The sequence below is a fragment of the Argopecten irradians genome, chromosome 2, assembly GCF_041381155.1.
Source record: "Argopecten irradians isolate NY chromosome 2, Ai_NY, whole genome shotgun sequence".
NCBI classification, from domain to species: domain Eukaryota; kingdom Metazoa; phylum Mollusca; class Bivalvia; order Pectinida; family Pectinidae; genus Argopecten; species Argopecten irradians.
This window is the reverse complement of record NC_091135.1, coordinates 68,511,307-68,528,417: the sequence shown is the minus strand read 5'-3', so window position 1 is coordinate 68,528,417 and position 17,111 is coordinate 68,511,307. Positions and strand designations below refer to the sequence as shown.

At 32.5% G+C, this 17,111-nt stretch overlaps 1 protein-coding gene across 1 annotated transcript in view; it reads right to left on the bottom strand.

Annotated features, from left to right (window-relative positions):
• The window catches only part of LOC138316315 (serine/threonine-protein kinase Nek11-like), a 38,588-nt gene that overhangs the window by 1,345 nt on the left and 20,132 nt on the right, over nucleotides 1-17,111 (bottom strand). Inside the window, exons 9-13 of the mRNA XM_069257975.1 lie at nucleotides 16,429-16,504; nucleotides 16,008-16,143; nucleotides 1,725-1,970; nucleotides 862-946; nucleotides 1-98 (exon numbers count right to left, since the gene is read on the bottom strand). The exon at nucleotides 1-98 is cut by the window's left edge and continues 1,345 nt beyond it. Coding sequence (XP_069114076.1) covers nucleotides 1-98; nucleotides 862-946; nucleotides 1,725-1,970; nucleotides 16,008-16,143; nucleotides 16,429-16,504 — 641 coding nt within the window. The remainder of the gene's footprint in view (nucleotides 99-861; nucleotides 947-1,724; nucleotides 1,971-16,007; nucleotides 16,144-16,428; nucleotides 16,505-17,111) is intronic.

The window sequence follows — 17,111 nt, the reverse complement described above, 5'->3', positions numbered from 1 at the left end:
TGATGTCCTCCTCGGCCGACTTGTCGTTATACCGGGCATCCTTAAGGTAGTTGTAGGCCTTCTCGAACGCCTCTTTACCCAGCATCTTCTCACACTCTCTGAGGGGGAAGTTAGGGAACCAAACAAATAAATCACTAGTACTTTTACGTCAAATACTCATTTTTTCAATAGATAAAAAAAAATCATTTTTCACAACAGAAATTGAATGAAAAATAAAATGAAAACTTCAAAACATATAAAAAAAACCTGTTCTTTTCAATTAGATAATACTTTAAAGCCCCAATATCCGTATCTGTCTGATTTATTTTGCGATTCAGAAGAATTTGAAAAAAAAAATCCTCTTGTAAATTATGCAGAGACAGGACAAAAAGTCAAGATGAATAGTAATGTTTCTGAAAATTTTGATAAAAATCAAATTAAATATTGAACATGGTGTGGGTCTTACTTTTCAAACAAACCGATGTTAGGTGACATTTTAACGTCGTTGCCGTGAACACCATGTGACTACCGTAACTACATATTGTCTCTCCGAACTCTTCCAAAAACAGGTCATGAACTTTCCCACAAAGATCGTAAATTCTATGGCAACCAGTTTAAAATGAAGGCATTTTTACAAGCATTGACATTCAGTAACTGCTGTACCAAAGCTATTGAGAAGTCATTATCAACATTCCTAGCTTAATTTTAACTACATCTGCAAATACTAACATTATCTGGGTCAAATCTAACTTGACTTTTTGCTGCTAGTTAGGTATAGTGTGACTTAAAGGCAAGGTTTTTAACATGCTTATATTTGTATGGAGTACGTTCACAGTAATTGAAACAAATCTGATAAATTATCATATCTCAGTAAAAGGATACAATCGTAAATTTTTAATTTTCTGTCCTCGTGCTACAGGCCCAAAAGCTCCTGCCTCCATGTCATCTGCTAGGGTCATTGTGGACTCTGGAAAATCAAGTAGGAGATATTAAATACATTCTTTCAATATTTAATTAATTAAAATACAAAACAATTATGATGGAAAATCATCAAATGTCTTTAAACATTGTGAATGTCTTGTGAAATGATGAATATTCTATTTCATAATTAAGTTAGTCTTCTTCTTTTTGTATTTCAACATATTGCAACATATTCGCCTTAATTAGTGCTCAGGGCGCTTAAATAATTGTAACAATGAGAGGCACTTATTAATGAAAATGTAAATTGTAGGCGAAAATTCAACCAGATTTTAAATCTTTCTGTAATCATAGTACATTAATCTGTTACAGAAAACATGTATATGCCTTTTATCGTTTAGGACACACTATTATTTCGTGATTCACATGTGAAAGATATGCAAGGTCATGTTAGAGGCATCACATGTTGTAAAACAGTGTTAAATCCATGGAATGGGGGGTTTATACAACTTCTAACTTTTCTCCAGAAAAGGGAGGGGCACTTATAGGGGGAGGGCAATAATTACAGCAAATACAGTGTTTATATTAAATCAGTACCTTAATAAATTATCACCTTTGACATCCTGGGACAGTTACCATCGTGAAAGAATCAGATACATGTTACCATGGATACCTACCAACATTACCCTGCTCTAAAATGTCCTAGACACAGTTGTCATGGTTACAGTACCAGAAACATGTTGCTACATACCAGCATCATTATCTTATTTTTACATATGGAGGAGACAGTTGTCATGAACCTGAGAAAAGTTACCACGGATACCTACCCGCATCATCACCCTGTTCTAACACATCCTGGAGACAGTTGAAGAACGAGTCCTCATCATTTGAATGTCCGATCACAGTATCGCTTCCTTTTGATTTGACAGTAGAGTTTTTGGCCTTGATTGTACTCTCATTCTTCTCAATCACAGTTAACAGGTTTTCATCCCCAGAGTCTGAGTCGGAATTCTGAGCGAAATCGTCATACTGACTATAATAGGTGTCCGCTAGTTCTGGACTTTCTGGTATACCTGTAGGTAGGTCAATATCAGGATGACATCACAGACTTTAAAGCAACAAATATTTAATAAAACTTTCAAGCTCAGTACAGATCTGTACCTATAAATACTTCATGCCAAGAGATTAAGCAAAATAGATTATCAAATTGTTCAAAATGTATTGAGAACAATCACTGCTTGATACTAATGTTAAGAAGGCACTTCAATGAGGTTAGATTTATCACAAATTAATCAACACACAAATACAACTATTATAATATATTGAGAGAAAAATGAACAATTCACTATTGTATATTTCCTAAGAACTATGTAAATGAAGAAATCAAGCTTTCACAGATCACAGGTGGTAGTGAGGTTAGTCAAGCTCAGATAGGTCAATAAAAGCAGTACTAAATGATGGATGCAGCATCTAAAACAATGGTCTGATACCTTATACTTAGTGTAAAACAATGGTCCGATACCTTATACTTAGTGTAAAACAATGGTCCGATACCTTATACTTAGTGTAAAACAATGGTCTGATACCTTATACTTAGTGTAAAACAATGGTCTGATACCTTATACTTAGTGTAAAACAATGGTCCGATACCTTATACTTAGTGTAAAACAATGGTCCGATACCTTATACTTAGTGTAAAACAATGGTCCGATACCTTATACTTAGTGTAAAACAATGGTCTGATACCTTATACTTAGTGTAAAACAATGGTCCGATACCTTATACTTATACCTTATACTTAGTGTAAAACAATGGTCTGATACCTTATACTTAGTGTAAAACAATGGTCCGATACCTTATACTTAGTGTAAAACAATGGTCTGATACCTTATACTTAGTGTAAAACAATGGTCTGATACCTTATACTTAGTGTAAAACAATGGTCCGATACCTTATACTTAGTGTAAAACAATGGTCTGATACCTTATACTTAGTGTAAAACAATGGTCTGATACCTTATACTTAGTGTAAAACAATGGTCTGATACCTTATACTTAGTGTAAAACAATGGTCTGATACCTTATACTTAGTGTAAAACAATGGTCTGATACCTTATACTTAGTGTAAAACAATGGTCCGATACCTTATACTTAGTGTAAAACAATGGTCTGATACCTTATACTTAGTGTAAAACAATGGTCTGATACCTTATACTTAGTGTAAAACAATGGTCTGATACCTTATACTTAGTGTAAAACAATGGTCTGATACCTTATACTTAGTGTAAAACAATGGTCTGATACCTTATACTTAGTGTAAAACAATGGTCTGATACCTTATACTTAGTGTAAAACAATGGTCTGATACCTTATACTTAGTGTAAAACAATGGTCTGATACCTTATACTTAGTGTAAAACAATGGTCTGATACCTTATACTTAGTGTAAAACAATGGTCTGATACCTTATACTTAGTGTAAAACAATGGTCTGATACCTTATACTTAGTGTAAAACAATGGTCTGATACCTTATACTTAGTGTAAAACAATGGTCCGATACCTTATACTTAGTGTAAAACAATGGTCTGATACCTTATACTTAGTGTAAAACAATGGTCTGATACCTTATACTTAGTGTAAAACAATGGTCTGATACCTTATACTTAGTGTAAAACAATGGTCTGATACCTTATACTTAGTGTAAAACAATGGTCTGATACCTTATACTTAGTGTAAAACAATGGTCTGATACCTTATACTTAGTGTAAAACAATGGTCTGATACCTTATACTTAGTGTAAAACAATGGTCTGATACCTTATACTTAGTGTAAAACAATGTCGGTCTGATACCTTATACTTAGTGTAAAACAATGGTCTGATACCTTATACTTAGTGTAAAACAATGGTCTGATACCTTATACTTAGTGTAAAACAATGGTCCGATACCTTATACTTAGTGTAAAACAATGGTCCTGATACCTTATACTTAGTGTAAAACAATGGTCCGATACCTTATACTTAGTGTAAAACAATGGTCTGATACCTTATACTTAGTGTAAAACAATGGTCTGATACCTTATACTTAGTGTAAAACAATGGTCTGATACCTTATACTTAGTGTAAAACAATGGTCTGATACCTTATACTTAGTGTAAAACAATGGTCTGATACCTTATACTTAGTGTAAAACAATGGTCTGATACCTTATACTTAGTGTAAAACAATGGTCTGATACCTTATACTTAGTGTAAAACAATGGTCTGATACCTTATACTTAGTGTAAAACAATGGTCTGATACCTTATACTTAGTGTAAAACAATGGTCTGATACCTTATACTTAGTGTAAACAATTCTGATACCTTATACTTAGTGTAAAACAATGGTCTGATACCTTATACTTAGTGTAAAACAATGGTCCGATACCTTATACTTAGTGTAAAACAATGGTCTGATACCTTATACTTAGTGTAAAACAATGGTCTGATACCTTATACTTAGTGTAAAACAATGGTCTGATACCTTATACTTAGTGTAAAACAATGGTCTGATACCTTATACTTAGTGTAAAACAATGGTCCGATACCTTATACTTAGTGTAAAACAATGGTCTGATACCTTATACTTAGTGTAAAACAATGGTCTGATACCTTATACTTAGTGTAAAACAATGGTCCGATACCTTATACTTAGTGTAAAACAATGGTCTGATACCTTATACTTAGTGTAAAACAATGGTCTGATACCTTATACTTAGTGTAAAACAATGGTCTGATACCTTATACTTAGTGTAAAACAATGGTCTGATACCTTATACTTAGTGTAAAACAATGGTCTGATACCTTATACTTAGTGTAAAACAATGGTCTGATACCTTATACTTAGTGTAAAACAATGGTCCGATACCTTATACTTAGTGTAAAACAATGGTCTGATACCTTATACTTAGTGTAAAACAATGGTCCTGATACCTTATACTTAGTGTAAAAACAATGGTCTGATACCTTATACTTAGTGTAAAACAATGGTCTGATACCTTATACTTAGTGTAAAACAATGGTCTGATACCTTATACTTAGTGTAAAACAATGGTCCGATACCTTATACTTAGTGTAAAACAATGGTCTGATACCTTATACTTAGTGTAAAACAATGGTCTGATACCTTATACTTAGTGTAAAACAATGGTCTGATACCTTATACTTAGTGTAAAACAATGGTCCGATACCTTATACTTAGTGTAAAACAATGGTCTGATACCTTATACTTAGTTTGTAAAACAATGGTCCGATACCTTATACTTAGTGTAAAACAATGGTCCGATACCTTATTACCTTATACTGTAAAACAATGGTCCGATACCTTATACTTAGTGTAAAACAATGGTCTGATACCTTATACTTAGTGTAAAACAATGGTCTGATACCTTATACTTAGTGTAAAACAATGGTCTGATACCTTATACTTAGTGTAAAACAATGGTCTGATACCTTATACTTAGTGTAAAACAATGGTCCGATACCTTATACTTAGTGTAAAACAATGGTCTGATACCTTATACTTAGTGTAAAACAATGGTCTGATACCTTATACTTAGTGTAAAACAATGGTCTGATACCTTATACTTAGTGTAAAACAATGGTCTGATACCTTATACTTAGTGTAAAACAATGGTCTGATACCTTATACTTAGTGTAAAACAATGGTCTGATACCTTATACTTAGTGTAAAACAATGGTCTGATACCTTATACTTAGTGTAAAACAATGGTCTGATACCTTATACTTAGTGTAAAAACAATGGTCTGATACCTTATACTTAGTGTAAAACAATGGTCTGATACCTTATACTTAGTGTAAAACAATGGTCTGATACCTTATACTTAGTGTAAAACAATGGTCTGATACCTTATACTTAGTGTAAAACAATGGTCTGATACCTTATACTTAGTGTAAAACAATGGTCTGATACCTTATACTTAGTGTAAAACAATGGTCTGATACCTTATACTTAGTGTAAAACAATGGTCTGATACCTTATACTTAGTGTAAAACAATGGTCCGTGATACCTTATACTTAGTGTAAAAACAATGGTCTGATACCTTATACTTAGTGTAAAACAATGGTCTGATACCTTATACTTAGTGTAAAACAATGGTCTGATACCTTATACTTAGTGTAAAACAATGGTCTGGATACCTTATACTTAGTGTAAAACAATGGTCTGATACCTTATACTTAGTGTAAAACAATGGTCTGATACCTTATACTTAGTGTAAAACAATGGTCTGATACCTTATACTTAGTGTAAAACAATGGTCCGATACCTTATATTAGTGTAAAACAATGGTCTGATACCTTATACTTAGTGTAAAACAATGGTCTGATACCTTATACTTAGTGTAAAACAATGGTCCGATACCTTATACTTAGTGTAAAACAATGGTCTGATACCTTATACTTAGTGTAAAACAATGGTCTGATACCTTATACTTAGTGTAAAACAATGGTCTGATACCTTATACTTAGTGTAAAACAATGGTCTGATACCTTATACTTAGTGTAAAACAATGGTCAGATACCTTATACTAGTGTAAAACATGGTCTGATACCTATACTTAGTGTAAAACAATGGTCTGATACCTTATACTTAGTGTAAAACAATGGTCTGATACCTTATACTTAGTGTAAAACAATGGTCTGATACCTTATACTTAGTGTAAAACAATGGTCTGATACCTTATACTTAGTGTAAAAACAATGGTCTGATACCTTATACTTAGTGTAAAACAATGGTCCGATACCTTAAACTTAGTGTAAAACAATGTGTCCGATACCTTATACTTAGTGTAAAACAATGGTCTGAATACCTTATACTTAGTGTAAAAACAATGGTCTGATACCTTATACTTAGTGTAAAACAATGGTCTGATACCTTAAACTTAGTGTAAAACAATGGTCTGATACCTTATACTTAGTGTAAAACAATGGTCCCGATTACCTTATACTTAGTGTAAAACAATGGTCTGATTACCTTATACTTATGTAAAACAATGGTCTGATACCTTATACTTAGTGTAAAACAATGGTCCGATACCTTAATACTTAGTGTAAAACAATGGTCTGATACCTTATACTTTAGTGTAAAACAAATGGGTCCTGATACCTTATACTTAGTGTAAAACAATGGTCTGATACCTTTATACTTAGTGTAAAACAATGGTCTGATACCTTATACTTATGTAAAACAATGGTCTGATACCTATACTTAGTGTAAAACAATGGTCCGATACCTTATACTTAGTGTAAAAACAATGGTCCACTACGATACCTTATACTTAGTGTAAAACAATAGTCTGATACCTTATACTTAGTGTAAAACAATGGTCTGATACCTTATACTTAGTGTAAAACAATGGTCTGATACCTTATACTTAGTGTTAAAACAATGGTCCGATACCTTATACATAGTGTACAATGGTCCGATATACCTTATACTTAGTGTAAAACAATGGTCTGATACCTTATACTTATGTAAAACAATGGTCCGATACCTTATACTTAGTGTAAAACAATGGTCTGATACCTTATACTTATTGTAAAACAATGGTCCGATATAACCTTATACTTAGTGTAAACAATGGTCCGATACATTATACTTAGAGTGTTAAAAAACAATGGTCTGATACCTTATTACTTAGTGTAAAACAATGGTCTGATACCTTATACTTAGTGTAAAACAATGGTCTGATACCTTATACTTAGTGTAAAACAATAGTGGTCCGATACCTTATACTTAGTGTAAAACAATGTCCCGATACCTTATACTTATGTAAAACAATGGTCCTGATACCTTTAATACTTAGTGTAAAACAGATTGATGGTCTGATTCATACCTTATACTCCCTACTTAGGGAAAACAATGGTCTGATACCTTATACTTATTGTAAAACAATGGTCCTGATACCTTATACTTAGTGTAAGAACAAATTAGTCCGATAACCTTATACATAGGTCAATGTGTCTGGTTCTATACCCTTATAACTCTTAGTGTAAAACAATGGTCTGATACCTTATACTTAGTGTAAAAACAATGGTCTGATACCTTATACTTAGTGTAAAACAATGGTCCTGATACCTTATACTTAGTGTAAAACAATGGTCTGTGATACCTTATTGACTTAGTGTAAAGACAATGGTCTGATACCTTATACTTAAGTGTAAACACAATGGTCTGATACCTTATACTTAGTGTAAAAACAATGGTCCTGATTTACCTTATACATAGTGTAAAACAATGGTCCTTGATACCTAAACTATACTGATAGTGTAACAACAAACATGGTCTGAATACCTTAGACTTAGTAAAACAATTGGTCCCCGATACCTATACTTAGTGTATTATAAACAATGGTCTGATATACCTTATACTTAGTTGTAAAACAATGGTGGACTCCGATACCTTATACTTAGTGTAAAAACAATGGTCTGATACCTTATAATAACTTATGGTTCAGTTGTAAAACAAATGGTCTGATATACCTTATACTTAGTGTAAAACAATGGTCCCTGATACCTTATACGTTATACTTAGTGTAACACCATGGTCTGATACCTTATACTTAGGTGTAAAACATGGTCCTTAGATACCTTATACTTAGTGTAAAACAATGGTCCGATACCTTATACTTAGTGTAAAACAATGGTCTGATACCTTATACTTAGTGTAAAAACAATGGTCTGATACCTTATTACTTTAGTGTAAACAATGGTCCGATACCTTATACCTTGAACTTAGTGTAAAACATATGGTCATGATACCTTATACATAGTGTACCAATGGTCACCTTATACTTAAACTTAGTGTAAAACAATGGTCCTGATACCTTATACTTAGTGTAAAAATACAATGGTCTGATACCCTAATATCTTAAGTGTAAAACAATGTCTGATACCTTAATACTTAGTGTAAAACAATGGTCCTGATACCTTATTACTTAGTGTAAAACAATGGTCTGGATACCTTATACTTAGTGTAAAACCAATGGTCTGATACCTTATTACTTAGTGTAAAAAACAATGGTCTGATACCTTATACTTAGTGTAAAACAATGGTCTGATACCTTATACTTAGTGTAAAACAATGGTCCTGATACCTTATACTTAGTGTAAAACATATGGTCTGATACCTTATTAACTTAGTGTAAAACAATGGTCGCTGATACCCCTTATACTTAAGTGTAAAACAATGTCTGATACCTTATATACTTAGTGTAAAACAATGGTCTGAATACCTTATACTTAGTGTAAAAAACAATGGTCAGATACCTTAAAACTTTGTTAAAAACAAATGGTACCTGATACCTTATACTTAGTGTAAAACAATGGTCCGATACCTTATACTTAGGTAAAAACAATGGTCTGATACCTTATACTAGTGTAAAACAATGGTCTGATACCCTTATACTTAGTGTAAAAACAAATGGTCTGATACCTTATACTTAGTGTGTAAAACAATTAATGTCTGATACCTTATACTTAGTGTAAAACAATGGTCTGATACCTTATACTTAGTGTTAAACAATGGTCTGATACCTTATACTTAGTGTAAAACAATGGTCCTGATACCTATACTTAGTGTAAAACAATGGTCTGATACCTTATATACTTAGTGTAAAACAATGGTCCGATACCTATATACTTATAGTGTAAAACAATGTCACTGTCTGATACCTTATTACTTAGTGTAAAAACAATGGTCCTGATACCTTATACTTAGTGTAAAACAAATGGTCTGATACCTTATACTAGTGTAAAACCAATGGTGCTGATACCTTATACTTAGTGTAAAACAATGGTCTTGATACCTTATACTTAGTGTAAAACAATGGTCCCTGATACCTTTATACTTAGTGTAAATACAATGGTCTGATACCTTATACTTAGTGTAAAAAAAAAAACAAAGTTCCGATAACTGTGGGAAAAAAATAAACCCCCCTGGAAAATCTGGATAGTGTAAAACGCATTAAACCTTATACTTAGTGTAAAACAAATGGTCTGATACCTTATACTTAGTGAAAAAACATGGTCTGATACCTTAAACTTAGTGTAAAACAATGGTCCGATACCTTATACTTAGTGTAAAACTATGTGTCTGATACCTTATACTTAGTGTAAAACAATGGTCCGATACCTTATACTAGTGTAAAATACAATGGTCTGAATACCTTATACTTAGTGTAAACACATGGTCTTGATACCTTTATACTTAGTGTAAAACAATGGTCCGATACCTTATACTTAGTGTAAAACAATGGTCCGATACCTTATACTTAGTGTAAAAATCAATGGTCTGATACATTATACTTAGTGTAAAACAATGGTCTGATACCTTTATACTTAGTGTAAAACATGATGGTCCTGATACCTTATATACTTAGTGTAAAACAATGGTCTGATACCTTATTACTTAGTGTAAAACAATGGTCCCGATACCTTATACTTAGTGTAAAACAATGGTCTGATACCTTATACTTAGTCGGTAAAACAATGGTCCGATACCTTATACTTAGTGTAAAACAATTGGTCCCCTGATACCTTTATACTTAGTGTAAAACAATGGTCTGATACCTTATACTTAGTTTAAAACAATGGTCTGATAACCTTATACTTAGTGAAAAAACAATGGTCCCGATACCTTAGTACTTTGTGTAAAAACAATTGGTCTGATACCTTATACTTAGTGTAAGAAGACATATGGTCTGATACCTTAATACTTAGTGTTAAAACAAATGGTCTGATACCTTATACTTAGTGTAAAACAATGGTCTGATACCTTATACTTAGTGTAAAACAATGGGTCCAGATACCTTATACTTATTGTAAAAACAAATGGTCGGATACCTTATACTTAGTGTAAAACAATGGTACAGATACCTTATACTTAGTGTAAAACAATGGTCTAGATACCTTATACTTAGTGTAAAACAATGGTCTGATACCTTATACTTAGTGTAAACGACAATGGTCTCAGATACCTTATACTTTAGTGTAAAACAATGTGTCCGATACCTAATACTTAGTGTAAAACAATGTGTCTGATACCTTATACTTAGTGTAAAACAATGTCTGATACCTTTATACTTAGTGTAAAACAATGGTCTGATACCTTATACTTAGTGTAAAACAATGGTCCCTGTATGACCATATGCTTATACTTAGTGTAAATCAATGGGTCTGATACCTTATACTTAGTGTAAAACAATGGTCTGATACCTTATACTTAGGTGTAAAACAAATGGTCTGATACCTAATACTTAGTGTAAAACAATGGTCTGATACTTATACTTAGTGTAAAACAATGGTCTGATACCTTATATACTTAGTAGTGTAAAACAATGGTCCGGATCACTTATACTTAGATACCTTATACTTAGTGTAAAACAATGGTTATATCCTTAAATACTTAGTGTAAAACTGGTTCCTGATACCTTAACCATACTATACTTAGTGTAAAACAATGGTCTTGAATAACCGTGAGTTATACCTTATATACTTAGTGTAAAAAAATGGTCCACTACGTGGTCTTAGTGATACCCTGTCAAACCTAGTGGGTGTAAAACTTAAATACACATGAATACCTTTATACTAGTGCATAACCAATGGTCAACGATTACCTTTTATACCTTAGTGTAAAAACAATGGTCTGATACCTTATAGTGTACAACTAATCGGTTTGTATACCTTAACTTGTGTAAACACAATGGTCTGATACCCTTATACATCTTAGATGTAAAACAATGGTCTGTGATACCTTAAAATACTGGTCCGATGTGTTAAAACAATGTCATAACTGATAAACCTTATACTTAGTGTAAAACAATGGTCTGATACCTTAAAACTTAGTGTAAAACAATGGTCACTGATAGCTTATACTTAGTGTGTTAAAACAATGTGTCTGATACCTTGTTACTTATACATTTGTGTAAAACTAACATATGTGTATACCTATATACTTAGTGTAAAACAATGGTTGCTACCTTATACCCGTTATTCTTAGTGATAAAATACTTAGTGTATATACAATGGTCCCGATACCTTATACTTAGTGTAAAACATTGGTCCGATGGTCTGGTGCCATACTTTATACTTAGTGTATAAAACAATGGTCTGCTGATAAACAATCAGTGTCTGATACTTATACTTAGTGTAAAACAATGGTCTGATACCTTCTACTTAGTGTAAAACAATGGTCTGATTACCTTATACTTAGTGTAATAAACAATGGTCACCTTATACCTTCCGATTATACCTTAGGTGATACCTATATTAGTAAAACAATGGTCTGATACCTTAATACTATAGTGTAAAACACTATAGTCACCGATACCTCTATAACATTAGTGCATAAAACAATTTTCCGATACCTTATTCACTGAAGTGTAAAACAATGGTCCGACCCTTAACGTAGTGTAAATAACAATGGTCCGCAGATCTCCTTATACTTAGTGTATGTCTTACCGTGTAAAACGAATGGTCTGATACTCCTTATACTCTATGTGTAAAACTTCCGATTCCTTCATACTTAGTGAAACAACAATGGTACTGATACGCTATAAACTTAGTGTAAAAACAATGGTCCCGATACCTTAAACACTAGTGTGTTCAAACACAATGGTTCCTCGAATACCTTAATACTTAGTGTTTACCAAACAAATGGTCTGATACCTTATTACTCTAGTGTAAAAAAATGGTCCGATAACCTTTTACTTAGGGTAGAAAACGATGGTCTGATACCTTTACATAGTGTAAAACAATGGTTCTGATACCCTTATACCTTAGTGTAAAACAACTGGTCCGTTACAACTTTGTGTAAAAACAATGGTCTTATACCTTATACTAGTGATACATGTCTGATACCATATACTTTCGTGTAAAAAATGGTCCGATACCTTATACTTAGTGTAAATACAATGGTCCCGCATTCAACTTAATAGTGTATAAAACAATGGTGTATACTTATACTTAGTGTAAAACAATAGTCAACTTATACTTTGACGGTTGGTTAAAACAAGGTTTGATACACCTTTACTTCTCGTAAATACAATCGGTTCGATACCCATTCTATACTTAGTGTAAAAACAATGTATTTTTTCTTTTTATTTTTCAGTCTGGATAACATCTACATTAGTGGTACAACACAATCCCTCTATAGACTTAGTGCTACAAACACTCTGGTCGACCTTATACTCTTAGTGTAAAACCAATGATCTCGATATCCTCTATTACTTTGTGTAAAAAACAAATGGTCTCGCATACCTTAATAACTTAGCTGTATAAACTAATGCGTCTATACCTTATACTTTAGTGTAGAATCAATGGTCCGATAAAATACTTAACAAAACAATTGGTCTGTCTACCTTTATACTTAGGTGTAAAACAATGGTCTGGATACTTATACTTAGTGTATAAACAATGGTCCGATAAATACAAAAACTCTATGGTCCGATACCTTAGTACTTAGTGTTAAACAATGAGTCTGATAACCTTTTACTTGTAAGTTGTAAAACAAATTGGTCTGAGAACCTTTATACTTAGTGTAAAAAACAATGGTCTGGTCCGGCTCATTGGTCTTGCACGGCTCATTAAGGACGAACACTTAAAACATGTGTTTGTCCCTATCCTTGATTACATGGTGAAACTTAGGTGTGTCACAACGAGTGGGGAAAAGATACCCGACCTAATACCTTATACTGTAGGTAAAAGGACAATTGGTCTGATAGACCTTTATAGACTTATTCTGAGTGTAAAAAAAACCCAAATGGTGGCCCTGATTAGTAAGTGAGAACGGGGGGGGGGAGGGGAAAACAATGGTTCGGGCTAAAAAAAAAAACAACGTAGGTCTCGAGTAGATTAGTACCTTAGTACTAGTAGTGTCTAAAGATACAATGGTCTGCCCCGATAATCCTTTAATATTCGTGACTTATTGTAAAAACAATGATACTCATACCTGATACGTTCATTATATTAATATTATTCCCCGATGTAAAAAACATGGTCCGATATACACCTTATACTTTAGTTTGTGATAAACAATGATAAATAAAACAACTGGTCGAGGGAGTAATACTTAGCTTGGTCTGATACCTTATAAGTGTAAAACAATGGTACCTTATACTTAGTGTAAAACAATGTCTTATACCTTATACTTAGTGTAAAACAATGGTCTGATACCTTACTCAATGGTCTGATACCTTATACTGTGTAAAACATAGAATACTTAGTGTAAAACAATGGTCTGATACCTTAACTTAGTGTAAAACAATGGTCCTGATACCTTATACTTAGTGTAAAATCACAATGGTCTGATTTTACTTAGTGTAAAACAATGGTTTACCTTATACTTAGTGTAAAAACAATGGTCAAAAACAATGGTCTATACTTAGTGTAAGTGTACAACAATGGTCTGTACCTTATTTTCTGATTTGTAAAACAATGGTCTACCTGTTAGTGTAAAACTTATGGTTTTTACTTAGTAAAACAATGGTCATTTATACTTAGTTGGTCCGATACCTTATACTTAGTACAAAACAATGTGAAAAAACAATGGTCCATACCTTATACTTAGTGTAAAACAATGGTCCGATACCCTTATACTTAGTGTAAAACAATGGTCTGATACCTTATACTTAGTGTAAAACAATTTTACTTTGGTCTGAACTGTAAAACAATGGTCTGAACAATTATATACTTAGTGTAAAACAATGTCTGATACTAATAAAACAATGGTCTGATACCTTAACTTAGTGTTAAAACAATGGTGAGGTCTCTTAGTGTAAAACAATGGTATCGATACATTTTATTGAAAATAAAAAAAATATATACCATTAGTTGTAATTTCTCACATATTTTTTTTCTAAATCTGAACTTAGTTTGTAAAACAATGTATATCAAAATAGATTTTAAGTCTTAAAGTAAAAACAATGGATGATACCAATGTAGAAGTAAAACAATTGGAATGGACACTATAAACATTTCCCTGCTATTTCAATGAAGCCAGATAAAAAATGTTTCGATACCTTATACTTAGTATAACATGGTCATAAACAGTTAGTGTAACAAAATATTTTAGATCTGACAAAAATATCTAATTAGTAAAAAATGTTACTTTTGCGCAATGGGTAATATTAGTAAAAACAATTCTAGCTTATGACTTTTCAAAAATCTGATTTATACTTTTTCGAAGCTTAAAAAAAGATTCACTGGTTATAATTAAAATGTTAAAAAATTTCAAAAATAGTAAAAGGCAATTCAAAAAACTTAACTTATACTTTGTCAAAAATTCCTAAACCAATGTTTGTAAATTCAAAAGGGGGTACAAATATAATACAAGTTATTGATATGAATTTTTCATTGTGTTAAAAATGAAATAACTAAAAACCAAAAATAACATAATACATAATTTCAAAACATTTAAACTTAATCAAACTTGTCAATTTTACACTTTCTAAAATCTTAATTATTTTTGATAGGACAGAAAAATTGGTCCTCAATGACATTTTTGCCCCATTTGAATTTTTGTTATTTTTCACAGTATTTACAGGTAAAAATCTTTGAAAGTTATTTTTGTGGTTGAGTAGGTTTATTGTTGGTCCCCCACCATTACATGTTCAGACAAGTTCTCATTGTCAGATCTTGGAAACATTCCAGAACAATAGTCTATCAAATTCAAACAGAAATTCCTATGACTTTCTGCTTAACCTAAAATCCAGATCCGAAGACATCAATTTCATGGACCCAAAAATGACTTTTGATTTATCTAAAACTCAATAATTTCATTGTGTAATGAAAATGTGTATGAATGTTTTAGATTCAATAGACAAAGTACCAGTATATGAAAAACACTAGAGGGCAGAATAGAGTCAAGCCAAGTTCAAAATCTATAAAACTTACAAAACATAAAGGATTTGTCATCATTTTGGTAATATAGAATTCTTTCTACAAAATAAATACAAACTACCACAAAACAAAACAAATACAAACTACCACAAAACAAAACATGTTAATTCAGGATGAGTGTTTCAACAGAAAGTTTACAGTAATCTCCCTCTACCTGGAGCGGTCTTGTAATGAGCATGAGTGACAGTTATTGCAGGAGGACTCTCGGGCTCAGAGGAGGTTGAAGAGTTCCTGCGCATTGATCCTTCAAATATTTTACCCTCTCCTGTACCTCCCTGCCACGCTGGAACCTGGAAAAATAGAAAGGGGAGGTAACTTCTGTGTATTTCATAGCCAGTTCTTAAAAGACACAATGCCAATATGCACACAAATACTTGTATACAGGTTTATTTTCTGACTGTTTTATTGTAACTCAATTCAAAGTTATTGTGTTGATCTCCAAGCCAACACAACATATGAACTCTTTTACTTAAAACTTAAATGTTAATAATAGTGGAACCAATGAGACAATGAGGATCTTATTTCAAATTGAAAACACAGTAACATGTATCAATAGCACCAATCTTTGTACTCACAGTTGTTTTATTGAGGTGACTTTTAATCTTTGACTTCCTCTCCTGATTGGCGATAAGTTGGACTTTGGCCACTTCTCTGTTAAAACATATGTAATGATTTAATTCAATAAACCAACCTTGATACCCGTTAACAAAGATGCACTGGTAATTGTTGTATGTAATCGACTCCACCAACCTCCACACATATGCTGTACCTAAACCAAACGCCCTTCCAAACCCAACCAAAAGCTTGTGGTTCTAACTCAAACATGAACCTATACACCCAAGCCACTATCAAAGGCGCTTGTTATATTTCTATACTTATGGGCAGCCCCATCTACCCACACTTATATGAGACACGCCCCACACCTATCTCAGGAAGCCCTTGTTCTCTGTGTAACGTTAGGTGGTTCACGCTATACCACATATGTGTTATTCACATTACATGATATCTTCTGTATATAAAACTGTGCAAGAATCGAGAGTGTGTTACGTTGTTTAAGTAAGTTTGACGTGTGACAGACGAGTAATACAAGTACGAATTATGAGTCGATATATTGTAAATAATTGTTGTCAGTAGGAAATTGTGTAATACCTCAATCTAGTAGATCGTTTGTGAATCATCGCTGCATGTGTTGCTTTTGTGAGTCGTAATATATTGTCGTTGTTAGTCATTTTAATCAACTGGTATCAATACTGATTGT